Source organism: Sorex fumeus, unplaced genomic scaffold (genome assembly GCF_029834395.1).
Source record: "Sorex fumeus unplaced genomic scaffold, SorFum_2.1 ptg000030l, whole genome shotgun sequence".
In the NCBI taxonomy this organism is placed as follows: Eukaryota; Metazoa; Chordata; class Mammalia; order Eulipotyphla; family Soricidae; genus Sorex; species Sorex fumeus.
In genome coordinates this window covers 26,746,720-26,773,379 of record NW_026606087.1, presented here as the reverse complement: position 1 = coordinate 26,773,379, position 26,660 = coordinate 26,746,720, and the positions used below count along the sequence as shown (strand labels likewise).

At 39.9% G+C, this 26,660-nt stretch overlaps 1 protein-coding gene across 2 annotated transcripts in view; it reads left to right on the top strand.

Moving 5' to 3' along the window:
- The window catches only part of PRCP (prolylcarboxypeptidase), an 84,428-nt gene extending 64,283 nt beyond the window's left edge, over nucleotides 1-20,145 (top strand). For both annotated transcript variants that reach the window (XM_056116180.1, XM_056116181.1), the window contains 3 exons: nucleotides 8,674-8,838; nucleotides 9,466-9,653; nucleotides 19,229-20,145. In XM_056116180.1, coding sequence (XP_055972155.1) covers nucleotides 8,674-8,838; nucleotides 9,466-9,653; nucleotides 19,229-19,445 — 570 coding nt within the window. In that variant the 3' untranslated portion in view covers nucleotides 19,446-20,145. The remainder of the gene's footprint in view (nucleotides 1-8,673; nucleotides 8,839-9,465; nucleotides 9,654-19,228) is intronic.
- Nucleotides 20,146-26,660: the final 6,515 nt, after the last annotated feature.

The following is a 26,660-nucleotide window of genomic DNA, read 5'->3' as shown; positions in this document are numbered from 1 at the left end:
ATTACATGTGTTGGTTGGTTCTTAAGCCTTAGTCACTTGAATCTATTTACTCGCTTTTATAATGTTCTACAATTGCATAATAAAATAAAATCTGTATCATCACAGAATTCCTTCCAAACATTTACTCCCCCCCCCAAAAAAAAAACCCTTAGAAAAATATAGAGACTGTCCAAGAATCAAATGTTTAAAATTTAGGATTGAGATATATTAAGAAACTGTTTATATTGGTTTCCTCCTGCTATGATTTAAAAAGTGGGTATGTACAAAATGGAAGCTTTAGGATGTTGTCTGCATTGTGTCCAATTGCTGCTACTTTCTGGTTGTGTAGTTATGAGCAAATTTCTTGCCATTTTGGACAGAGGGTTGGTGGGGTTTCTAAGCAGCCCTTGGGAAGCTGGGCCTCTCAGTTTCGAGACTCACCCAGCTGAGCCAGAGGCTCCGAGGCAGAAGTGCTGCTCCCGGGGCCCTGCAGTGCTGGCGACCACTAGAGCCACTCTGGTGCTTGGGGTAGGGGAACAGGTGGCCCTGGAGCTGAGACTTTGAACCATACCCCTGCAAGGCACGTTCCTCCACCCCCTGAACTTTCTCCACAGCTCTCAAGCAAGTTTGTTAACGTCTCTCTGCTTTAGTTTTTTCCTCTGCAAAATGGAAATAGACTTATGATAGTGGATTTTGGTCATCATAATACTTCACTAGGACCTGGTATTGATACTAATTACTTACACACTAAGATAATGCTAGTTACTTAGTCATTATTGCTGTTATTGTTATCCAATGGGGCTGGAGCAATAGCACAGCAGGTAGGGTGTTTGCCTTGCACGCAGCCAGCCCAGGTTTGATTCCTCTGTCCCTCTCAGAGAGGCTGGCAAGCTACTGAGAGTATCCCGCCCACACAGCAGAGCCTGGCAAGCTCCCTGTGACGTATTTGATATGCCAAAAATAGTAACAACAAGTCTCACAATGGAGACATTACTGGTGCCCTCTCGAGCAAATCGGTGAACAATGTGGGGGACAGTGCTACAGTCTTTATTCCATTACCATACCATTTTGATTGTTTTATTTTTGTAGTATGATTTAAAATCAGGGAATATGATATCTTCCCATCTTTTTTTCTCAGAATTTCTTTAGCAATAGGGGGTGGACAGGGTTGGGGTGGCAGGGGTGGAGGACAGTGCTACAGTGCTATTGTTATCCTATAATATTAGGAGACAGATTATTATGCCAGGGCTTTGTGGCCAAGATATAAGTTCAGAGACTTTATTCAGAGTTTAAAAATTGCATATCTGTAACTAGACTCTCAGAACATATTTTCCTCTTTGTGAAAAGGGGGGTAGTAGTTACAATATTTTTTCCCTGGGTCTCTATAGGGAAAGTCCCTGACCTCAAGGGCATTCACTGATTGTACTAGCAACCTTAGCCTAACAGCCCTCATATTAGTGCATTTATGACATAAGTAGGAATGCTATTTTTTACGTAGAAATTAGGTATAAGACACTGCCTTCTCGTGGTTACCAAGTAGAACAATAAAGAGACTACCTGAAGGAATATTTTGGAAGACAGTTTTTGGGCAGGAACTTTTCATATTATTTGATTAGATCATAGCTTGTCTTTTTTTTTTAAATTTTTATTAGTGAAATGCCATGAGGTACAGTTGTAGATAGGAGACTAACACCCAAGAATAGCCAAGATAAATACCAGGAGGATCATAGCTTGTCTTAAGGAAATAATCAAAAAATCAAAAACCAAAATTGCCTACCTCATTGAGTGAGTAATATCAGCATATTCACAGTCACTGTCCTCCCGTTGTTCATCGATTTGCTCGAGCGGGCCCAGTAACGTCTCCATTGGAGACTTTGTTGTTACTGTGTCTGGCATATCCAATACTCTCGGTAGCTTGCCGGGCTCTCCGAGAGGGGCGGAGGAATCGAACTCGGGTCGGCCATGTTGGCTGCGTACAAGGCAAACGCCCTACAGCTGTGCTATCGCTCCAGCCCCACTTCAGTAATTTTTTGATGTGAGTGTTGGAGGTTGGAGAGGGGAACTTTATTCCCTCATGCTACTTAAGCTATTAAGTATAAAGGATATGTATAAAAACAGAAACCAAAGATCCTGGTTTTAATGCTAGAGGATAACGCTTGTACTCAGAGAAACTCTGTTAGAAAGAAACTTAGAACTGGTAGTGTGGCTTATTGGTAAAGTACATGTCTTACATGTATGAGACTGGGGCTCTATCCCTGGCAACCCCCGCCCCAAATAAGGGGAGCTTTGGAACCATTTAATATTTTCTTTTGTAGTAAACGTAAGTATTTTGTAAGAGCTTCAAATATAACATAAATTTGGTTTTTCAGACCTTCTGTCTAGCATACTGTTAGAGATACTAAATTGGTACTTTCTTTTTTTTTTTTTTTGCAATTTCAGTTTGATTTAATTATTTTCTTGGTTATGTTTTCTTTAAATTGGTACTTTCTAAAAAGGTAGTTGGATAGCTTGTAGCACAGGCCTTAAAAATATTTATTTATTTTTTTTGTGGCTGGAGGGACGGTTGGGAGAATAAGGTGTAGGTCTTATGTCTTATGTGCAGCTGACCTGGTCCCCATCTCCACAAGGGCCCTCAAGCATTGCTAGGTGCAGCCCCGGAGGCCTTCAAACACTACCAAGTGTAGTTCTGGAAGCCTCTAAGCACTGCTGGAGTGTCCCTGAGCATTGTGGGGTCTAGGCAGCATTAAAAATTCCAAGAGAGGACCCCAGGCCTACCAAGCACCACTTGGGATCCCATTTCCCCCAAATGTTCATTTTTATTTTTTTTGAACTGCTTCTTGTGAGAATTATCTCAAAGAAATAGTTCAGGTTGCTTATTAAGGCTTAGCCTTGATATTTGTTGTAGTCTTATTGGTGATAATGAAGGATTTGGAATAGTGTAATTGGTTAGTTGTGAGCTCCAACTGTCCTTCAGTTCCCTGTTCTCCTTGCTGTTTTCTGGATTTTTGTATAATGGTTTCTTTCTTTCTTAAAGTGTGTTCCTTATCACAGGATACCATCCACTAGGGATGCTCTGACTTCATAAAAAGAAGGTGGACTCATGATTGCCCTGAACCTGGATATGGGCTCTCTGTTAGCAGAGGCCAGTGTGTGCGCCATGATCCTCTCTGTGTGTAACTTTGGCTGCTGAGACCCACGGTTATCAACAGGTTACTGACCCTACTGTGTGCATGCTTTTTCAGCAGTGAAAGTAGCTGCCTCCTTTTCTGTATCTGACAGTGGTTCAGTGTTCTAACTCTGCAGGGGGATCTGATATAGCTTACGAGTCATAGTCACATGTTGCTCTTCTTTTCCTGAGTTTTAAGCCATTTGTTGAACATATCATTGCCTTGCTTTTCCCATACCCAGCTTTTTATTTTTATTTTTTTACTCTTCTTCATTCACTACGCTGTGCTTTTCTCTGCATTTAGTATGTTAACTTCATAAAATTGTGGCACGTTTGCATAGACCCAAGTCCACATTCAGAAAAAATTACTCATTATTCACTGTTGGGAATACAAAATTTAATAAATCCTATTACTGATTCCTGATTTTTTTTTCCTTCTTTTGGGTCACACCTGGCCGTGCTCAGTGATTCCTGAGTGCAGAGCCAGGAGTAACCCACACCTGGAGCACTCAGGAATTACTCCGGTGCTCGGGGGGGACTATATGGGATGCTGGGGATCGAACCCTGGTCAGCCACGTGCAAGGCAAATGCCCTACCTGCTGTGCTAACACTCCAGCCCTGATTTCTTTATTATTTTGAGTATTTCTGAATGGCATGTTTTTTTAGGAGGATCTTCATATAAAAGTGCTATACAAATAAATGTTAAGTATTCACCATGAGTAATTGAGAGTTGCTGGAAGAGTAAAACACTGTTTTGCCTCATTTCTTCAACTTTAATTTCCTTACTGCTCTAGGCTTGGTGGATTTGTGAAGCTTTTGGTTTGGTTCAGCTTTGCTTCTTTATGAATACCCTAAGTCTTAATATATCTCTTTTTTTACTTTTTTAAAAAATCGAATCACTGTGAGATAGACCCTTACAAAGCTGGTCATGATTAGATTTCAGTCATACAGTGTTCCATCACCCATCCCTCCAGCAATGTACATTTCCCAGCACCAGTGTCCCCAAGTTCCCTCTCCTCACCCCACCCCCAACCCCTTGCCTGCCTCTATGGCAGGTGCTTTTCTTCTCTCTAAATCTTAATATATCTTATTTTTAGGACCCCACAATTACTTTTTAAGGATATTTCTAGCTATTTGGATAATCTTAATTTCAAACTTTTCCTAATTGCAGTGTTTCCAAAACCCTACTGGGAATAATGCACATACTCTGTCCCTTTGGGAAAGTCATATTACAGAGGGGCATGTTCAAGGCTCTGATTTAAAGGATCTTATTAAGTCTGCAATCAAGAAAACTTCATATTTGCTAGAAGAGTTCCTAAAATTTGAAAGCCTCCACTCACCAAATTATCATTTAACGTTCGACAGCAATATTGTGTTGCCAAATAACTTTGGTGAGAGACACTGTGATTTTTTTCCAGTAAATCATTTCCTCTGTATTTTTTACGTTTCCCCCATTTTTTTTTTCTTTAAAGGATGGTGTTACTGGCAGCTAGTCTTTTGGAGAACTCTGATGAGAGTCTGGGCCTGCTCATAACTGTTCACCTTCTCCTTTCCCTCCTGGAAGTACATCTCAGCCCGTGCCCACTTCCTGCTGCTCTGGCTCTCTCTCGAAGCAGGTTACCTGCATTCTTTTTACTCCTCTTTTGACCATCTCACTTTTTTTTTTAAGTTACAAACTCATGTTTGAGCTTCAGTCATACAATGATCAAACACTCGTCCCTCCACCAATGTATATTTTCCACCACCAATGTTCCTGGCATCCCTCAACATTCCCCCTCGCCCCACCCCGCCTACCCCACCCCCTGCCTCCATGGCAGACACTTTCCTTCGTACTCTCTCTCTCTGCTTATGGATATTATGGTTTGCAATACAGATAGTGAGAGGCCATCACGTTTGGTCCTTTATTTACCTTCAGCACACATCTCCCATCCCGAGCGATCCCCCCCAACCATCATTCACTTAGTGATCCCTTCTCTATCCCAGTCTCCTTCTCTCCCAGCTCATATGGCAGGCTTCCAGCCATGGAGCAATCTTCCTGGCCCTTGACCACTCACTTTTGTTGTTGTTAAAATTTGCCTGTTTTATCTCTTTTGCATAGGCAGTAAAGGGCAGACACAGATCATTGAATTCATGTCAGTAGTTGGAGGGCTCACTCGGAATGGTAGATACGTACTGCAAGTAGGCTGTAGACCAAGCATGATGATTGTTTAGTGCCTATATTGCAAACTCTAACACCCAAAAGGAGAGAGAGAGTGAGGGAATGCGTCTGCCACAGAGGCAGAGGGTGGGAAGGGTGGGGGTGGCAGGAGGGACACTGGGAACATTGGTGGCGGAGAATGGGCACTGGTAGAGGGATAGGTACTTGAACATTGTTTGATTGAAATGTAATCATGAAAATTTGTAAGTCTAACTATCTCATGACGATTCACTAAAATAAAAAAAGATGTTAATAAGCGTTGTAAATTTAATAATTTGCTTTGCCATCGGGATTGTTTGCAGTTTTATAAGGGGTGCTCCCCTAAGCAGTAGAGCAAAGTGGACAGTAGGTATAGTCTGTAACCAGAGTCAAGGTTCTGAGTTTCTAGCTGGCTGACCTTGAATAGAATGATCTGACCAACAAAATAACTTTCCTCCCCTCCCCTTACTTCCCCTCTTCTCCCTTCCCTTTTCTCTTCCTCTCCTCCTCTTCCCCTCTTCTCCCCTCCCATTTCCTCCCTCCTTTGGAGGTTGTACGTTTGCTTGTGATGCAGTGAACATTATAAACCCATGAGGCTTGCGCTTTCAGTGGCAATACCCCTGGGATTACACTCAGTGATATAGGGCAGTGCTGGGGTTAAACTAGCAGCCTCACACCTGGAAGGCAGGCACTCTGTCACTGAGCCAAATCCCTGCACTCCCTGGTGTATTTATTTATTTATTTTTTAAATTTTTAAAAAATAAAAGAGACACCATGAGGTACAGTTGTAGACTTACAAATTTTTGTGCTTGGGTTTCAATTACACAATGATCAAATGTCCATCCCTCCACCAGTGCCCATTTCCCACCACCACCACGGATCCCAGTATCCCTCCCACCCCCCACCCCCACCATCCCACCATTCCACCTCTGGCAGGGCATTCCCTTTTGTTCTCTCTCTCTCTCTCTCTCTCTCCTATTGGGTGTTGTGGTTTGCAAAAGAGGCAATGAGTGGCAATCATGTTTGGTCTATAGTCTACTTTCAGCATGCTTCTCCCATCCTGGGAGGATCCTCCCAACACCCTTTATTTGGTGCTCCCTTCTCTATCTGAGCTCCCTTTTCCCCTAGCACGTGTGACTGGCCTCCAAGCCATGGAGCAGAATTCCTGGTACTAATCTTGGCCGTTCTTGGGTGTTAGTCTTCTATTTCGTTACTTTATGTTCCCCAGATGAATGCAATCTTTCTGTGTCTATCCCGCTCTTTCTGAGTCATTTTGCTTAACATGAAACTTTCCATGTGGTACCACTTGTATGTAAATTTCATGATTTCATCTTTTCTAACAGCTACATAGTACTCCATTGTGTAAATGTACCAAAGTTTCTTTAACCAGTCATCTGTTCTCGGGCACTCAGGTTTTTTCCAGATTCTGGCTATTGTAAAGAGTGATGTATTTATTTTTTGGTTTTGGGGCCAAAGCCAGTTGTGCTCAATGCTTACTCCTTGTTCTGTGCTCAGGGATTTCTCCTGGCAGGACTTGAGAGACCAGATGCAGTCCCTTGACCAAATCTGGGTTAGTTACATGCAAGGCAAACATCTTGCCTGCTAAATGATCTCTCCAGTTCCACCATGTTATTTAACAAATTTATTTCAAAAGAAGTTATTTGTATACTCTTAAATATTTAAACTTAAACACTTTAATTGGAGTTTAATAGTTATTTATAGTTTTGTTTTATTTATTTTGGATTTGGGAGACATACCTGGCAGTACTCAGGGCTTAGTCCTGGCTCTGTACTCAAGGATCGCTCCTGACAGTGCTTGTAGGACCATATATGGTGCTGAGAATTGAACCAGGGTTGGAGGCATGCAAGGCAAATGCCTTACCTGCTGTACTATGCCTCTGGCCCTATTTTTTTAAAAAATTTTTTATTAGTGAATCACCGTGAGGCACAGCTACAAACTTACGAACTTTTGTATTTCAGTCATCCAATAAGCATTTACCCATCCCTCCTCCAGTGCATAGACTCCTCCACCAATGTTCTCAATATCTTTCCCACCCCCCCACCCCATCCCCCCAACTCCACCCCTCCTCTGTGGCAGGGCATTTCCTTTTGTTCTCTCTCCTTTTGGGTGTTGCAGTTTGCAATAGAGGTATTGAGTGGCCATTGTGTTCTGTCTATAGTCTGCTTTCCACACGCATCTTTCAACCTGAATGGGTCCTCCCAACATCCTTTGGTCTTCCCTTTTTTTATCTGAACTGCCTTTTCCCCCAGCATTTGAGGCCAGTTGGTTTCCAAGCCCTGGAGCAGACCTCCGGGTCCTTATCTCTACTAACCCTGGGAGTTAATCTCCCATTCTGTTACTTTATATTCCACAGATGAGTGTAATCTTTCTATGCCTGTCCCTCTCTGACTCATTTCACTTAACATGATACTTTCCATGTTAATCCACTTATATGGAAATTTCATGACTTCATCTTTCCTAACAGCTGCATAGTATTCCCTATATTTGTTTTTTGAAGTAAAATTTTCACATACTAAAATGCAGAAATTGTATTCTCTATTATGTCATCCTCTGAAGATCAGAACTATTTCCTACCCCACTTCCCCTTTCTGGTGAGTCCCTGCCTTTACTCCCAATCCTGGACCCCTCAAGTATTGTTTGTGATTTTAGTATTCGAAATGCAGATACCGATTACATAGTCTAGTGATAGGAATATTTGGAAACTGTAGAATTGCTTGGTAATGCTTCTTATATCAGAGACATTAGAGTTTGATGCAGTTTTAGATAAATTTTACAATTTTTTTTATTTTTATAAATATGTAAAATGTTTCTGTAAGCAAATGTTTAATTACCAGATGCCATGCTAAGATCTTGGATCAAATGAGTGCAATACTATTGGACCTCTGCTAGAATTAGGCACAGGGATATAGAGGAGACACAAAAAAGCAATGTTCTGTTTCTCCTCAGTTAAGGACCAAGGCCAGGCTGATCTCAGAGAGGAAGTGATACTTAAGCCCAGCATTGTATGGATCGCTGTTTGCCGCTAATTGGTATCGTGGGAGAGGGGGAAGGAGCATTTCAGGGTGAGCAAAGGCAAAAGAGAGGGAATGAGTTTGGGATAGTGGGAATGTTTAGCAAGATTGAAGGAAAAGCCGTCGGAGATGAATGAGTGGTAAGCAGGGGGTTGCATATCATTTTTAAAGGACATTATAGTCATGTTTCAGAAGTTTTCAGATGATGCAGTTAGATATGTATGATTTTTATAATGAACAAGTGAAAATCATACTTGCTATTTAATCAACTGTAGTTTTTTTCTTTTTAACTTTTGCCATTTATCTCTCCAAAATGACAGGTGGTATGCCAGTATTTGGAAAATTCCAATGTGAATGATACGCAGCTGCTGAAGAATATTTATAAAGCTCTGAATGTGTATTATAATTACTCTGACCAGGCAAGCTGTATGAATCTATCAGCGACAGCAACTAGCAGTCTTGGAACGCAGGGCTGGAGCTATCAAGTGAGTGTGTATGATTTTCCCCAGTGGGTCTTACTTTCACTTCTGTGATTGTGCTTAACAGAGTTTACGAGATTTTGTCATCGGATTTGATCCAGGCTCTTGACTGAACATTGTGAGACAGGGCAACCTTTCTCTTGCATTAAGTTTGATCATGTTTAATCGTCATCACATATATTTCCAATACCTGTGTCAGGCACCCTCTAGATTCCAAAGATAAAAAGATGAACGAGACATAGCGCCGTCAGCTGTAGCTTGGTGAAAAAGAGAGGCAACTCGGTTGTTAAAATAGAACTTGATAAATCATATAAAGGGAGCGTTTTATGAGCACAGAAAATGGATGCGTAACCTGAGTCAGAGTCTCTCTTTCTTTATGTAACGAGAATAGTACTTCCTCTGAAGAACTGTTTTGGGGGTTAAATATAACAAATGTGAAAGAGAGCAGTTCCTAATTTCCGTGATTTCTCAGTCAGACCTTTTCAGGAACAATGAGAGGCAGGAGGCACAACGATGGGGAAGGGGCTCTGCAGCCAAACGGCCTGTGTAACAGCCTCGCTTTGCACACTGCACGCAATTTAACTTCCTTGTGCCCCATTTCTTCAATGGTTTCTTTTCTGGTTGCTTTTTCAGGCTTGCACAGAAATGGTCATGCCTTTTTGTTCTAATGGCATCAATGATATGTTTGAGCCTCACCCATGGAGCCTGAAGGAGTTTTCCGATGACTGTTATAAACAGTGGCACGTAAGACCAAGGCCCTCTTGGATCCCTACTTTGTATGGAGGCAAAAATATCAGTTCCCACACAAACATTATTTTCAGGTGAGTTTTACTGGCCCAAGGAAAAACTTTGGTTAGTGAAAACATTTGTTGACTGCTTAGAAAATAGTATAGCATCCGGCAGTGGCATTCGTTCTGTTTTTTTTATTCCTTGAATGACAGAGGATGCTGAGAGGAGACTTGATCTAACATACTGTTACAAATGTGCCTGAAGACTCAGAATACAGTAGTAGCAAAATTAAAATGTTAAAAAAAACCTCCAAAAAATAAAGCAGCAGTTTTGTTCCCTCTATGCTTTATTACTGTTAATATTAGTCACAAAATCACAAATCACAAATCATCCTGTTAATCGTCGATTGCCTCGAGCAGGCCCCAGTAACGTCTCTTTCATCCTAGCCCTGAGATTATATTCAAGGCTCTTTAGGAGAATGAGACCCATCATTGTTACTGGTGTTTGGCACATTGGGTACGCCACGGGGAGTTAATATTAGTAGTAATGTAAAATTTTTTCATTGTTCAACATTAATTAAAAAATTGAAGTAACTATGGTGTATAAGAATGTAAATATTTTTAATTTAAGGGGAACCATGTTGCCATTCTTCATCTGCCTCCAATCTCTTTCTGTATCACTGTCTACTGGAACCTTCCCATCTTCTTCGTCACCCGCTAAAAGTTTGTGAGTGTCATGTGTGGTGCTCGAGATCAAACCTAGAACTACACACATGCAAGGCAAATGCTCTAATCCGGAACTCTATCTCCAGTCCCTTGCTAAAAGTTTGCAGTTATTTTTCTACTATGTTCAGTTTTTAAAGTAAGGGGCCTAACGTAGCAATGCTTGGAGGTTCTTTTGGTGACAGAGATGGAACTCAGATTCTCAACATACATACTTAGTGTGAAGAGCATACTTAGCATATGTTCTACACTTGAGCTAGCTCTCTAGCCAATAAATGCTTTTAAAGTCCCTGCTCTCATCAGTACTATGTAAGGTGGCACTGTAGCACTGTCCTCCCATTGTTCATCGATTTGCTCGAGCGGGCCCAGTAACGTCTCCATTGTGAGACTTGTTGTTACTGTGTTTGGCATATCGAATACGTCACGGGGAGCTCGCCAGGCTCTGCCATGCGGGCAGGATACTCTCGGTAGCTTGCCGGGCTCTTCGAGAGGGGCAGAGGAATCAAACCTGGGTTAGCTACCTGCAAGGCAAACACCCTACCCACTGTGCCATCGCTCCAGCCCACTATGGAAGGTATTCAAAATAAATTATTTAATTAAATCCTCACAACAGTCCTGTGAAGCAATACTTATTTTTTCACTGAGGAGAAAAAGCGAGGCCACTGCAGTCAGTTTCTTGACAAAGATTACCCAATTTTATTTTAGTTACTGGGTGATGAAGCCAGATCTCAACATTGGCTTGACTGCAAAACCTTATACTTCTGGTTTGCTTCTAATTGGACTTATTTGTCACATGATTATAATATATATTATCTTATTTCAGAGTGAATTGAAACTCTACGTATATCTTTGTTACCACTTCAAATTTTTCAAATTTTGGCTAGAACATTATGTTGTCAGTATATAGAGAGCAACCAGCTAAAATATATATGGAAGCATCAGAGAAATATCATAATCATTTCCCATTATGTCATTCTGAGTGTGTACTTGGAGGAATTCAGTTGTGTTTCCAAAAGTATGATTGGATTTTTGTTTCCTGTTGCATCAGACATTGTATGCTTCATTAATACGAGAATTCAGTCCATTAATCTTTAGAAACATTATTATCGCTATGAAAGAGTTTGTGGCTATTTTTCTGTGAGGGTCTAGGTGGTTTTTGCTATTCAGCGTTTTTATAGACCACTCAGTATTCCTGGCAGTGCTGGTTTGGATGCAGCATCTTCGTCTGTTTGTCCAAGAATGCTTTTATCTCTCCCTGAAATTTGAGAGTAGCCCTGTAGAGTAGAGGACTCTTGAATAAAGATTCTTTTCATCCAGTAGTTTGAATATATCATTCCATTCCCTTCTTGCTTTGTAGAGTTTCGTTTGAGGAATTTGATGTAATTTTTTTGTTACTTCTTTTTTGTTTAAGACATTGCTTTTTTGCCACATCGAAGTATCTTTCTCTGTTTGGTTCTAACTCTTTTGATTAGTTTGTCCTCCTGTTTGAAGGTTTTTTTTGTTGTGGTTGTTTTTTGTCACTCTTGGGGCCTTTTGGATTGGTGTATAATTCTCCCTCCTCAGACTAAGGAAGTTCTCGGTTACCTCTTCCACCAGCTGGTTTCTGCTTTCTGTTTAGTGTGAGGCAAGAGGAAGCTTGGACTAGGACATGGGGGTCTGGTTCACAGGTGGCAGGAGTGAACAGAAGTCAGGAGATAGAGTTACCTGTGGCCTGCTGGGGCAGAAAATAAGTGTGGGCTGGGAGTTAGGGGTCCTCATTAAAGTCTGTGGGGGCCAGAATGGGAAAGAATATTTACCCAATACACATCTGATAAGGGAATAATATCCAGGATATACAAGACACTAGTAGAATTGTACAAGAAAAAAAACCTCCAACCCCATCAAAAAATGGGGAGAAGAAATAAACAGAATTTTCCTCAAAAAAGAAATACAAATGACCAAAAGGCACATGAAAAAATGCTCCACATCACTAGCCATCAGGGAGATGCAAATCAAAACAACAATGAGGTATCATCTCATACCACAGAGACTGGCACACATTCAAAAGAACAAAAGCAACCAGTGTGGAGTGGATGTGGGGGAAAAGGAATGCTCTTTCCCTGTTGGTGGGAATGCCCAATAGTCAGCCTTTCTGGAAAACAATATGAACAGTCCTTAAAAAACTAGAAATTGAGCTTCCATATGACCCTGCAACACCACTTCTGGGAATATATCCTGAGGATGCAAAAAAGCACAGTAGAAATGACATCTGTACCTATATGTTCATTGCAGCACTGTTCACAATAGCCAAAATCTGGAAACAACCCAAGTGTCCTAGAACAGATGACTGGTTAAACTTTGGCCCATCTACACAATGGAATACTATGCAGCTCTTAGGAGAGATGAAGTCATGAAATTTGCTTATGGATAGACATGGAGAGTATTATTGTAGGTGAAATGAGTCAGAAAGAGAGGGACAGACATAGAAGGACTGCACTCATTTGTGGAGTATAGAATAACATAACATGATGCCGACACCCAAGGATAGTAGATACAAGGGCCAGGAGGATTGCCTAGCTGGAAGCCTGCCTCATGTGTGGAGGGGAGAAGGCCGATGGAATAGAGAAGGGATCACTAAGAAAATGATGGCTGGAGGAATCAGTCGGGATGGGAGATCTGTACCAAAAGTAGATAATGGACCAAACATGATGACCTTCCAGTGTCTGTATTGCAAACCATAATGCCCAAAAGTAGAGAGAGAGTATGGGGAATATTGTCTGCCATGGAGGCGGGGTGAAGATGGGAGGTGGGGTATACTGGGGAGATTGGTAGTGGGGAATGTGACTGGTGGAAGGATGGGTGTTTGATCATTGTGTGATTGTAACTCAAACATGAAAGCTTGTAACTTTCTCATGGTGATTCAATAAAATTAAAAAAAAATAGTCTATGGGGGCAAGTAGGAGCCAGGAGTTGTGTTTACAAGCATCTGGGCAGGGGAATGAGCTAATTTTTAAAGAAAGAAATGAGATAGGTAAGGGTTTTTTTTTCCAACCCTTTTCTTATTTTTATAATCTTTTTAATTTTTATAATCAGTTTATTTTATTTTAGTCTAGTTTATTTTTGGCCACCCCTGGAAGTGCTGAGAAAAGGAAGCCAGAAAGCTAGGCACTCCCAGCTTTGTGCTCAGGGATCATTTCTGGTGGGCTCAAGGTTACATGGGGTGCTTGGGATTGACCCTAGGTTGGCCATGTGCAAAGCAAGTGTCCTACCTGCTATACTATCTCTCTGGCTTCTCTGTGTTTTATAGATACAGTTTTGATATGAAGGCCTTTAATTCACTTTTGATGAACATTTGTTTATGGCGTGAGATCTAGTTCTAGTTTTTAGTTTTATCTCATACATACAAATACTCCTCTATGTGAAGGTCTTGTTACTCTTAAATAAATCCTGCACCAGAAGTCATATCGTAATCTACAGGGGAGAATGTAATCAGGTCTAAATAGCATATATTAAAAAAAGATGACACAGAATGGGGAATGAAATTCTTTAAGTGAAAGCCCTTAAGAAGCAGTGTAGATGATAACCCCTTCTTTAGAAAGGTATCTTTTCTGTCACTGATACCAAAGGCTAAACTGTCCATGGGTATTCGTCTCATATATATACATATATATGTAAATATATATATATATCATGCCATCAAGTAATGCCTGAGGCAATAGAATAAAGCAGAGATTTCACAAGAAATCTTACTTAACACAAGTAACTATACAGACTAACACTTCTCTACAAATTAAGTTCTTTGCCAGTTAAAAACAGAGTTGTAAGTTTCATAGCTTAAACAAATAAGGGCATAAACTGAACCAGTACTATATCCAGCTTTCCAATCTAGGTTATTCCATATATATATATATAATATATATATATATAGCTAAAATCAATTACAAGTTATGGCTGAACAAATGCTAAGGACAATTTTTCATATAAGTCATTTTTTATAGACACTAAACTTCATCTTGCACACTGAAGTTATCAGACATACAGGACAAAGTCAGAACTTTGGTATTTGAGTTCATTCTTCATTTAACTATTAAAAACTACTATAATAGACTATGAAAACAATTGTAAGTAGTGAGTATGTTAGTTCTTCACTCATTTACCATTGCACATAAAATGCCAGCTCTATGTGTAACTCATTGGCCCAATTCAAAGGTCTAGCACTGAACAACACTGTTAGAATGATACTCACCATTCTCCTAAGCTTCTCCATTGTAATGGTGCCATGATTCTTGATTTGGGGCAAAATCTACCAGTTCTTCCTTGTCCGTTGTTTCAGCACTTTCTGTTTACTCTCGAAGATGTTATGTGTGAGCCTAAGCATTTTTCCCAGAACCAGTTATTGAATGGGCTTTCCTTGTTGCACTTTACGGTACATTGTGATAACTTAACTATTTTTCCATCAGAGGGCTTGTTTGCTTTTGTGCTTTCATTTTGGTTCCATTAACCTGAAAAATCAGTCTTTTTTTCCCAATAGCAGGCAGTTTAAATTATTATAGATTTGATATATAGTTTAAATCAGGGAATGCAATGCCTCTCATTATCTTCTTTTCCACAGAATTTCTTTGGCTTTTCTTGGAGTCTATACAAATTTTAGAAGTGTTTGTCCTAAGTCATTGAACAATGACAAGGGAATTTTGGTGGAGATCACATAAAAGGTGTAAATTACTTTGGGTTGGATGATCATTTTAATGATTCTAAAACTTCCAATACTTGAATAAGGAATATGTTCCCTGTGAAGAAATCGAAACTTTTTTTTTTTGCACTATTTGGCCAGGAAACTTTCTGTTGTGGTGCTTCTCATTTGTTTTTTGCTTTTTGTGTTTTAATTTTTGTTTGTTTCAATTGAATTACAGTAATTACAGTTACAAAGTTGTTGATGATTGAATTTCAGTCATATAACATTCCAAGACCCATTCCTTCACCAGTGTAATCTCTTTACCTACTTTCAATACTCAGATTTTGTCCAATTATCATTGACATAGTGGACCCTTCTCTGTCCTAACTGTACTTCCCCCAGACCCCCACCCCTGCCCACACACCCCACCATACATACTTATGGCAAGCTTCCAATCATGGACCAGTCCTCCTGGCCCTCGTTTCTGCTGTCCTTGGGTATTAATCTCATACTATGTTTTTCTTTTTTTTATCACACAAAAGAGTACAGTCATTCTCTTTTCCTCTGACTCACTTCACTCAGTATGATATTCTCATGTCCATCCATTTATAAGCAAATTTCATGACTTTATTTTATCTCCTTGCTGCATAGTATTCCATTTTGTAGACTTACCATAATTTCTTCATCCAGTCATATATTCTCAGGCACTTGGGTGGTTTCCAGATTCTGGCTATTGTGAATAGTGATAGATAGAAATAGTGAAGATAGAAATAGCGAACATAGAAATAGTGAACATAGAAATGAAGAGGGCACTTCTGCAGTGTTTTTGGGCCCTGAGGGTGTATTCCCAGGAGTGGTATTGTGGGGTCATATGGAATCTCAATTTCTAGTTTTCTGAGGAATGCCCATATTGTTTTCCAAAAAAAATTGGAAAACAGTTGGCATTCCCACCACCAACAAAGAATTCCGTTCTCCCTGCATCTGCTCCAGCATTGGTTCTTGCTTCTCTCTCTCTCTCTCTCTTTCTTCTTTCTTTCTTTCTTTCTTTCTTTCTTTCTTTCTTTCTTTCTTTCTTCCTTCCTTCCTTCCTTCCTTCTCTCTCTTTCCTTCTTTCTTTCTTTCTTTCTTTCTTTCTTTCTTTCTTTCTTTCTTTCTTTCTCTCTCTCTTTCTTTCTTTCTTTTCTTTTCTTTTTTGATATGTGCCAGTTGCTTTGGTGTGAGATGGTATGTCATTGTTGTTTTGATTTGCATCTTCTTGATTATTGATGTAAAGTGTTTTTTTTTTTATGTGTCTTTTGGCCATTTGTATTTCTTCTTTGAAGAAGTTTCTATTTATTTCTTCACCCCATACTTTGATTGTGTTGGATTTATTTTTCCTGTGAAGTTATATATGCAGTGCCTTGTATATCTTGGATATTATCCCTTATCATATGAGTGTTGGGTAAATAAATAATTTTTCCCATTCCACGGGCTTTCTTTGTATATTGCTCACCATTTCCTTTGAGGCACAGAAGCTTCCTAGTTTAATGTAGTCCTAATTGTTTATCTTTGCTTTCATTTGCTTAGTCAGTGGCATTTCATCTTTGAAGAGGTCTTTTGCATTACTGTTATGGAGGCTACTGCCTACATTTTCCTCTGTGTACCTTATGGATTCAGGTCTGATATTGAGGTCTTGTATACATTTTTATTTGACTTTTGTGTTTTGCCAGGCATTAGAAAGAGATCAGAGTTTATATTTTTGCATGCAGCTGTTCAGCTTTCCCAGCACCACTTATAAAGAGGCTTTCCTTGCTCCACTTCATGTTTCTTACTCCTTTATGAAAGATCAAATGATCATATGTTTGAAGGTTTGGATATTTAACTAATATTCCACTGATCTGAGTGTCTATATTTATTCCAATACCATGCTATTTTAATTACTATTGCATTGTAGTAAAGTTTGATGTTGGAGAAGGTGATAACTCCCATCTTGTTTCCCAAGGAATCCTTTATCTATTAGTGGGGGGTTATTATTCCATATGAATTTCAGGAATGTTTGATGTATTTCTTTGAAAAATGTCAAGGACACCCTTATAGGGACTGCGTTGAATCTGTAGAGAATGCTTTGGGGAGTATTGGCATTTTGACAATGTTTGACCTCCAGATCCATGAGCAGGAGATGTCTCCATTTCCACATTTCCTTTTTCATTTCTTGAAGTAGCATTTTGTAGTTTTGTTTGTATGGTCCTCACCTTTCTAGTTAAGCTGATTTTGAGGTACTTGATTTTCTGAGGCACAATTGTGAATGGGATTGTTTTTTAAATATCTTTCTTCCCTTTAATTATTTGTATATAGGAAAGGAAGAAGCCAAGATTTCACTATTTGCAGATGAAATAATACCAAGAAAATCCTAAAAGCTCTACAAAATATCTCCTAGAAACTATAGATTTGTACAGTAGAGTGGCAGGTTACAAAATCAATATCCAAAAGCCCATGGTTTTACCATATGCTAGTAATGAAAGAGAAGCCATGGACTTTTGTGTATTGATTTGTACAGCTGTTTATACCAAAGGGTTACTGATAGTACCTTGTTGTTCTGATGAGTTTCTTTGCCATGCAATGCTATTAGACCTTAACAAAGGACTTCTGAACTAGCCACTCTGTTTAGTTGACCGAGATACAAAGTCGGTGAAATATGGTTGTTCATCCACTAGCTTCAATATGAAAAGTGTGTTCAGTAATAATCTCAATAACAGTTTAGAGAATTAGAGCTGACATCAGATGTGCAACTCCCTAATCTAGGTGCTGGGGTCAGAGTCCTCAGAGTCTCGGGCCCAAGGTCAAGAACCCGACTGTGGTAAGAGGGAGAGGGTGGGCATGTCTGGAAGCACACATGGGTTAGGAGAATTAGAACTGATGTCAGTTGGTTCAACTCCCTGATTTAGGGGCTTGGATTAGCAAGGAGGAAATCTTCAGGGTTATGGTTCTAAGATTTTCTGTCTGGAGCCTGACTGTGGCGATGCTTTTGTGGGTTTTTTTTGTGTGTGTGTGTGTATTTTTGTTTTCTTTAAATGTGGTTACTTTGTGAATTATTCATTTTAAATGCTGAATTTTGTGATAGATTTTTATCTCAAACGCTGTTAGTAGATACTGTTGAGTATGTTGTATGAGATTGTATCAGTTTACTTCTTTACTTTCTTTGGTTTGGGGGCCATATCCAGAAGTGCCCAGGGTCTGTTCTTGGTGTTGTGTTTGGAGGTCAATTATGGCTGTGCTCTGAGGATCTGACCTGGACTCCATTCCTTTGAGCTATCTCTCTGACCATCTGTTATTATTTTTTCCTTTAATGAAGCCATAGCCTGTTTACATTATTCTAAAATGTGTGAAGCAATCAAGACTAATTTAGCAACACTTAACTTTATAGCTGATGTTAAAGTGCTTTAGTAATGTTCCAATTTTCTGATTTCAGATCCAAGACAATTTTTTTTTTGCTTCTACCACCCTGGGCTGGAGCGATAGCACAGCGGGTAGGGCGTTCGCCTTACAAGTGGCCAACATGGCCGACCCAAGTTCGATTCCTCCGCCCCTCTCGGAGAGCCCGGCAAGCTACCGAGAGTATTCGATATGCCAGACACAGTAACAACAAAGTCTCCAATGGAGACATTACTGGGCCCGCTCGAGCAAATCGACAATCAACGGGAGGGCCCTTACCTTTTTTACCTTTACCTACCACCCTATTTTTTTTATAGTACTATACTAAGGAAAGTACTGCTTTAGAAATCAAAGGAAAGTTTTTAAAGTTTAATATATAATTGGGAATTAAAATTTGGGGAGTCTTTGTCACCATTGGATGATGAAATGTCCTAGGAAAAAAGGACAGCTGTGACTGAGAGACTCTTATGTGCCTGACAGTTGTGCTCATTAAATACTTCCATATGTGCACTTGATTATTCTTACAAGAACCTTCTGAGGTGGGCCTTGCTATTTCAATTCTACAAGTAAGGAAGCCAGGTCATGTCCATTTATATAAAAGCATATAGATTTTGAGTCATGAATTTAGGATTGGAATCTGGATTTCTAAATTCCAAGTCCTGTTCAATCTGAGCTCATTTATGGGGCACCACTGTCCTCTGTTTTCTCATAACTGATTGTAAAAATATTTAAAAATCTAGTACAAAGCACTTTTCTATGTGATAAATTAAACCCTTCGATAAGATCCTCCAGATTGTAATTTTAGATGTTATGTTTTCTATTTTATCTAGGTATAGATAAGAAAAACCAACAATCTTATTTTTTTTCTCTTCTTCACTTGCAGCAATGGCGAACTAGACCCCTGGATGGGAGGTGGAGTAACCAGTGACATTACGGATACCTTGGTTGCAATAATGATACCAGAGGGGGCCCACCATCTAGATCTTCGTGCCAGCAATCATTTTGATCCTGTGTCTGTGTTACTAGCTCGCTCCTTGGAAGTTAAATATATGAAGCAATGGATTCAAGATTTCTATGACAGTCAAAGAAAGAAGTACTAAGCAACTTTTGATTATTTGCAGTTTTTCTTTTTTCATGTTCACTTCGCCCATATTCACTTTGGTTTCTCTTCATAATGAGCCCCACCTTTCCCCCCACGCTGTTTATCATTATATTTAGGGAGGTGAATCTTGAGATAGACGAGAATCATTCCACAGCTCAGGTCCTTGCTGTCTTGGTGCCACCACCTCTGGTAAGAGCTTCTTTGTGACAGCTTTCCTCTACCATGAGGCACCCTCCTAACTGGAATAGAGTTCCTGACTGCCTTTTGCAAGAGAAAGACCTACTTCTTTGTTTCTTTGCAAGCTGAGATTTCTTTCATCTTTTTTGTTTGTTTTTTTGGCCACACCCGACAAAGATCAGGAGTTCCTCCTGGTCTGTCCTCAGGAATTTCTCCTGGTGGGTCTTGGGAGACCATATGGGATGCCAGGGATCGAACCCATGTTAGTCGCATGCAAGACAAGTGCCCTCTCTGGCCTGAGATTTCTTTCAGCTTTGTGATTGAAGTCGAGCTCATTTGTTACTTCTCATCTCTGCCCTACCTAAGTGAAAAGACTAAGATAGATTAAAAAAATAATAATAATGTAATTGCAGGTGGTAGGGAGGATGTTGATGCCAATCCAGGAAAAGGGAACCCTTTCTTTTGTACTTGATTTAATGACTTTGATCTGTTCTGTTAATAAAGAATAAGGCTGGACCTTCTACCTGTGTGTGGCTTTTGAAGCTCACTCTAGCTGATGGGAATGCTGTGTGCACAAGCTAGTTGTTTTGGAAGGACCTTTAATTTTCTCTCGTCTACTTGGCAGCTTTTCTTAGTTCTGGGATACTTGCCACTAGGGTACTGCCAGTAAGAAATCAGGCCCTTTTCTATTCCATTTCTTTGTTTTTAAGGTCAGTTTTGTGATAATTTGGTTAAATTCTGCCAGTTGAGGAAAATGACTCCTTTGCTTTTCATTCTGGATCTGAGCAAGCTTTTATATGCTGTGGTCACCGATGATACTTTAGTAAAAAGCCTTTAAAAACTGATGAATCAGCTATTCAGAAGGTAGAATGTAGTAGAGTATTTTCTTTCTTAAATTATATTTTCTGGTGGTTGCTGCTGCTGTCAATAAAGGCAGGAGGGTCAGCACACTAAGAGGCAGGTGCAGGAGGACTTTTCTGTATGGTGTCCAAAAGACAGGCTAGCTAATTCATGCAGGCAGCATATTTGACATTAATAAATGGCCGCGTCGTTCCTATTTCCATGGGGTTGGCTTCTTTCAAGCCGTTCTTACACTAAGACCTTTCTTCAGAAGAGCTTTTCTAGGATAACAAATAGGGTTGGATCAAAACCTTTCAAGGGACACAGAGAGACTCATAGTTTCTATTCCATTGAAAGAAAGATTTCTTCCCCCTTGTCTCATTCTATTTTCTCACAATAATATTTTTTTTTCCTTCATCCTCCTTGGGAACATTTTCTGCTCTTAAAAACTGTATTTTAGCTCTATAATTTCTAAAGTGCTTACTTTGTTAAAGAGCAGATTTAGATTTTGTCTCGGGTCAGAGACTATTTCCCTTTCCCTGGTATCTGGGAGATACAGAAAAATCTTTGTCTAGTTTTGGAAACCTCCAGTTCTCATTGTAATGAGTTGTCCATCAAAGCACTTGGTTACTGTTTTCATTTCAGCATCAGAGAAAAGTCTGCTAGGGTGAGAATTTAAGGGTCAAAACAATACCAGTATTCCTTCTTTGTCAGCTAAGAAGTTATATAATACTGAGTTAAAGGGCTTAGTAGGCTATATTCCCATTATTTTGGGTTACTATTAATTTGATAATAGTTTGATTGAAAGCACCCTTCTTGTTTAAATATCTTCAAAATACCTGTCATTTCATTTAATAGTGATGATTTGAATGAGTTTTATTTTTATGAAGAAAAAAAATTGTCCACCAAAATGATCATATTTCCATGTAAGTATACCTTGGTCCCATTACATATTTTTCTATGTACATTTCATGATAGAAACTTGTCCCAACTATATAATATGCAGAATTTCAATTTTAAAATTGGTAAGAAATTAGAACACTAAATAAGCCTTATTATTGAAAGCATACCTCTAATAAATAGACAGTGTTTTTGAAAGATAGGAAAAGGACGTAGAGTTTGAGATTTCTTATTTTTGTTTTATATTAGCTTGATTTACCTGGAATCAGTGAGTAGAACAAAAGAAATATAGGGATCTATCTTAAAGGATCTACAGAGCCAAGGTAATCCAGAGGAGCCAATATCTAGAATATTAGAAAGTAAAGGCACCTCATGTATTGTACAACCCAACTTCATGGCCTGTAGGTGAATGATGGCATTGTTACCATGGAACGAGGACTTCTCTAAGACCTCATAGCTTTACTTTTGGCAACATGAGGCCTTGGTTTTAGCTTTACTGGTGGTGTTTTTCTTTCTTTCATTTAGATTACTTTAGTCTCTGGGTTCAAACAATAAAACTTTAACAAACCAGCTTAAGCAAATGAGGAAATTTTTTGAGACATTTCCAAGACTTGGAGCTAAGAATTCTGTCACTGTCCTGTCACTGTCCTCCCGTTGTTCATCGATTTGCTCAAGCGGACCCAGTAACGTTTCCATTATGACAATTGTTACTGTGTTTTGGCATATCGAATACGTCACGGGTAGCTTGCCAGGCTTTGCCGTGTGGGCGAGATACTCTCGGTAGCTTGCCGGATTGTCCTAGAGGGGCGGAGGAATCGAACTTGGGTTGGTCATATTGGACGCTTGCAAGGCAAACGCTCTACCTGCTGTGCTATCGCTCCAGCCCGAGAATTCTATAGAAATGAAATTGAAGTCTGGAAAGTCATGAGAATCCTAAACTGCTGCCATTTTCCCCCTTTCAGTAGAGGTCACCAGTTATCAGCTTGAAGGAGGGATTTACTTCTTTGAGATTTATGGTTTATCTCAAAGTGAGATTTACAGTTTAACTCAAACTGGTGTTTGCAGTTTAAAGTGTCTGCAGACACCAGAATTACTCAAAGCACCTGTGTATTGATTGCTGTGCCCCTCCTGGCGCTTGTGATGTGTCTTAGGGCTAGATCTTGGGAAATTATATTTGTCACCAGTTCCTTGTTGATGCTTGATGATCATATTTTGAGAACCACTAATTGGAAAAATTATCAATTTGAATTATAATTTGATGTTTTTTAGGAAATATATACATCTTCATTTTATCTCTCCTGTTATCCTGTCCAATCCCTTCTAAGTAGAAACCTGCCAAATCTGCTCTTTCTGTAGCCACAAAAGGCCCAATCCCACTGCCGCTGGAGTGCTAGTCAGTTGAGAGATCCAAGTGATGGTTCTAGAAAAAGATTTATTGGGAACAGACCCACAGGTTGCAAGATGGTAGACTTAGATCCTCAAAGCAGTTATTCTAGTGAGATGTAATCTAACAGGTAACTGAATCACAGGTCAATCAGAGACATTACTGGGCCCGCTCAAGAAAAGTACTTAAATCTGAAAGAGTGAGACAATCTTAAAAATTATATTCATCAACTGGAGAGATTGTGCAGCAGGTAGGGTGCATGCCTTATTCCAGTTTTGATCCCTGGCACCATATATGGTCCTACAAGTACTGCCAGGAATGATCCTTGAGCATTGCTGGGTGTGGCCCTCAAACAAAAACAAATTATATTCATCCTCAATCCATTCAGTCCTATAGAAAAATTTTGATTTCCTGTGTTTTTGAAGGTTTTTTCTTTTTCATAAGCTCTGCAATTTTTTTCTTCATTTCCATGACAGTTTTGTTTTCTGGAGAATTTTCTAGTCTTTTCTTATGAACATCATGACATAAAGCATTAAAACAATTTTATAAGTGGTAAATGTCTTTCAAATTCTCACAATTTAAGAACTTGCTGTAACATGACTGGCAAGAAAGTTTGCTTAAATTTGTGACATACAATTTCCAAAGTGTAGGAAATCAAGATTTTTCTACAGAGGACTGAATGGATTGAGGAGGAATACAATTTGTTTTTGTTTGGGGGCTACATCCTGACCTTGTCAGGTCTTCAGGAATTGAGCAGTAGCACAGCAGGTGTTTACCTTGTACGTGGCTGACCCAGGTTCGATTCCTCCGTCTCTCTCAGAGAACCCAGCAAGCTACTGAGAGTATCCCGCCCGCACTGCCCAGCTTGGCAAGCTCCCCTGTGGCGTTTTCGATATGCCAAACACAGTAACAAGTCTCACCATGGAGACGTTACTGGTGCCTGCTCGAGCAAATAGATGAACAATGGGAGGACAGTGCTACAGTGCTACAGTGCTAATAATATATTATTCTACAAATATTGTTAGAAGGGCTGGAGTGATAGCACAGCGGGTAGGGCGTTTGCCTTGCAAGCAGCCAACATGGCTGACCCGAGTTCGATTCCTCCGCCCCTCTTGGAGAGCCTGGCAAGCTACGGAGAGTATTTTACCCGCATGGCAGAGCCTGGCAAGCTACCCGTGATGTATTCGATATGCCAAACACAGTAACAGTTGTCACAATGGAGACATTACTGGGCCCGCTCAAGCAAATTGATGAACAATGGGAGGACAGTGACAGTGACAGTGATATGTTAGAAAGGTTAAACATTTCCCCTTTGTGACAAATGCTTCTCTTGAAACTTCAAGATACCAAACAGACCTAAACTATATATACATTTCTCTTTCCACAAGGGGAGAGAACAACTTTTGGGTGATATTTTAGGAATTCTAGGACTTTTCATATTTGTTTTCCTTTTAATCCTTCATTCAATCCTTCAATCAGATCTTTTAGAAAGAAAAGTCATAACACCAAGGTATAAGATAATGGGTGTACATTTCAGATATACATTTGTTGGACCTGGATTAATTGGAAATAAATTTTTCAGCATCTGAAAGAACTCATCCCAAAGTATGCCAAATTAAGTACCTTAGTAGGTATTGGTAGGGGGATCTGGTAGCACAGCGGTAGGGCGTTTGCCTTGCACGCAGCCAACATGGCCGAGCCGAGTTCGATTCCTCCGCCCCTCTCGGAGAGCCCGGCAAGCTACCGAGAGTATTCGATATGCCAGACACAGGAACAACAAAGTCTCCAATGGAGACGTTACTGGGCCCACTCGAGCAAATTGATGATCAACGGGAGGGCCTTTACTTACTTACTTACTAGGTATTGGAACATGAGGATGGAGATGTTTTATAAAGTAGAGGATGTGACTAGAACAAGCTCATTATGGTTACTTTGACTTCCGAGTGAATGGCGGAATCAGTGTTGATCACTTGGATCCTCAAAGCAGTTATTCTAGTGAGATGTAATCTAATAGGTCGCTGAATCACAGGTCAATCAGGAAAAGTACTTAAATCTGAAAGAGTGAGTCTTAAAAATTATATTCATCATCGAACTAGAGATAGTGCAGCAGGTAGGGGGCATGCCTTCTTCCAGTTTTGATCCCTGGCACGCCATGAGGCACAGTCAGGAAATCAAACACAGGAGCTGGAGAGTACAATGGGACTCCGTTGCCTCACATGCAGCCGACTTGGGTTCTAATTCCGGCACAGCATAGGTTTCCAAACACTGGCAGAAGTGATCCCTGAAGCACTGCTCTGTGTGGCCCAAAACAAAAAGAGCAAAACGACATAAGAATCAAGTGTTGCTTACACTGTGGAGATATTTCATTTACTACCAGACATCTATGTTTTTGTGGGGTGGTTTTAATTCTTTTTCTTTGTTTTGTAATTTCTGCAGTGTGGTGGGTAAGTCGCCAGAGAAAGGTTTACAGAAGACCATTGACTACGGACAATTTATTTAATTTCAACTTTTTGTTTGCTTTGGCAAAACCCTGGCAGTGCTCAGGGGTTACTCCTGGCTCTGATTCAGGAAATCACTCCCGGTAATGCTCAGGGAACTATATGCTAAGCATCAACCCAGGTCAGCCATGTGTAAGGCAGGCTCCCTACCTGCTGTACTTTTTGTACCCTAATAAACATGTTTCTAAAAATTGAACCATGAGATACACAGTTACAAAGTTGTTCCTGATTGGTTTTCAGTGACACATTGTTCCAACACTTGTCCCTTCAGTGTTCACTTCCCACCACTAATGTCCAGTTTCCCTCCCTGGAACTTCCATCTGCCTCACACAGGCACCTCTCTCACTTCTCCCTCCCTCCCTCCCTCCCTCCCTCCCTCCCTCCCTCCCTCCCTCCCTCCCTCTCTCTCTCTCTGTTTCTCTCTCTCTTTCTCTTATCTCCTTTCCCCCTCCCTCCTTCTCTTTCCCCCACCCCCTTTTGGGGCATTATGGTTTGCAGTACAGGTTATCATATAGATCCCTTTACCTACTTTAATCACTCATTTCTTGTACAGAGTGATCATTTCCAACTACCACAAGCATTTTAAATGTTATCTTTTCCCCTAGGTACTGCATTAAGGGCTCTAACATAGGGTTTATGTGATAAGTGTGCTTGAGTAAGTGGGATATGGTGGAAATAGGTGACTTCATAAATGACATTTCATTCTCTCCAACAAACACTGTTGTTCTACTTTAATAAATCTCTTACAGTTGTCAGAAGACAATTTTTTCCAATTTTAGTTTTATAAAGTTGTTCACAAGAATTTGTTACATTCAATATTCCAATACCAATCCCACCACCATTACACATTCCTGTCGCTGTTATTTTGAATTTTGCCACCACACTCAAGCTTGCCCCAAAGCAGGGCTTAAATAATTTATTTTGTATTGCTTGTTATTAATAGTTCATTAAAAATGATCCAAAAAAGTTTCCTTAGAGGAAAACTCTCCCAAACAGTTTCTATGAAGCCCATATCTCTCTAATACCAAAAGGAAACAAAGACACCACAAGAAAAGAAAACTACAAGCTGATATCCCTGATGAATACAGATGCAAAGATTCTCAACAAAATACTAGCAAATAGAATTCAACTACTCATCAAAAAGATCATACACCATGACCAAGTAGGATTCATCCTGGGAATGCAAGGCTGGTTTAACACTTGGAAATCAATCAACATAATCCATCATATGAACAAAAGAAAAGATAAAAATCATATGATCATATCAATAGATGCAGAGAAAGCATTTGACAAGATCCAGCACCCCTTTATGATGAAAATCCTCACCAAAATGGGGATAGAAGGGACTTCCCTCAATATAGTTTAAACTATCTACCACAAGCCTACAGCAAGCATCATCCTCAATGGGGAAAAA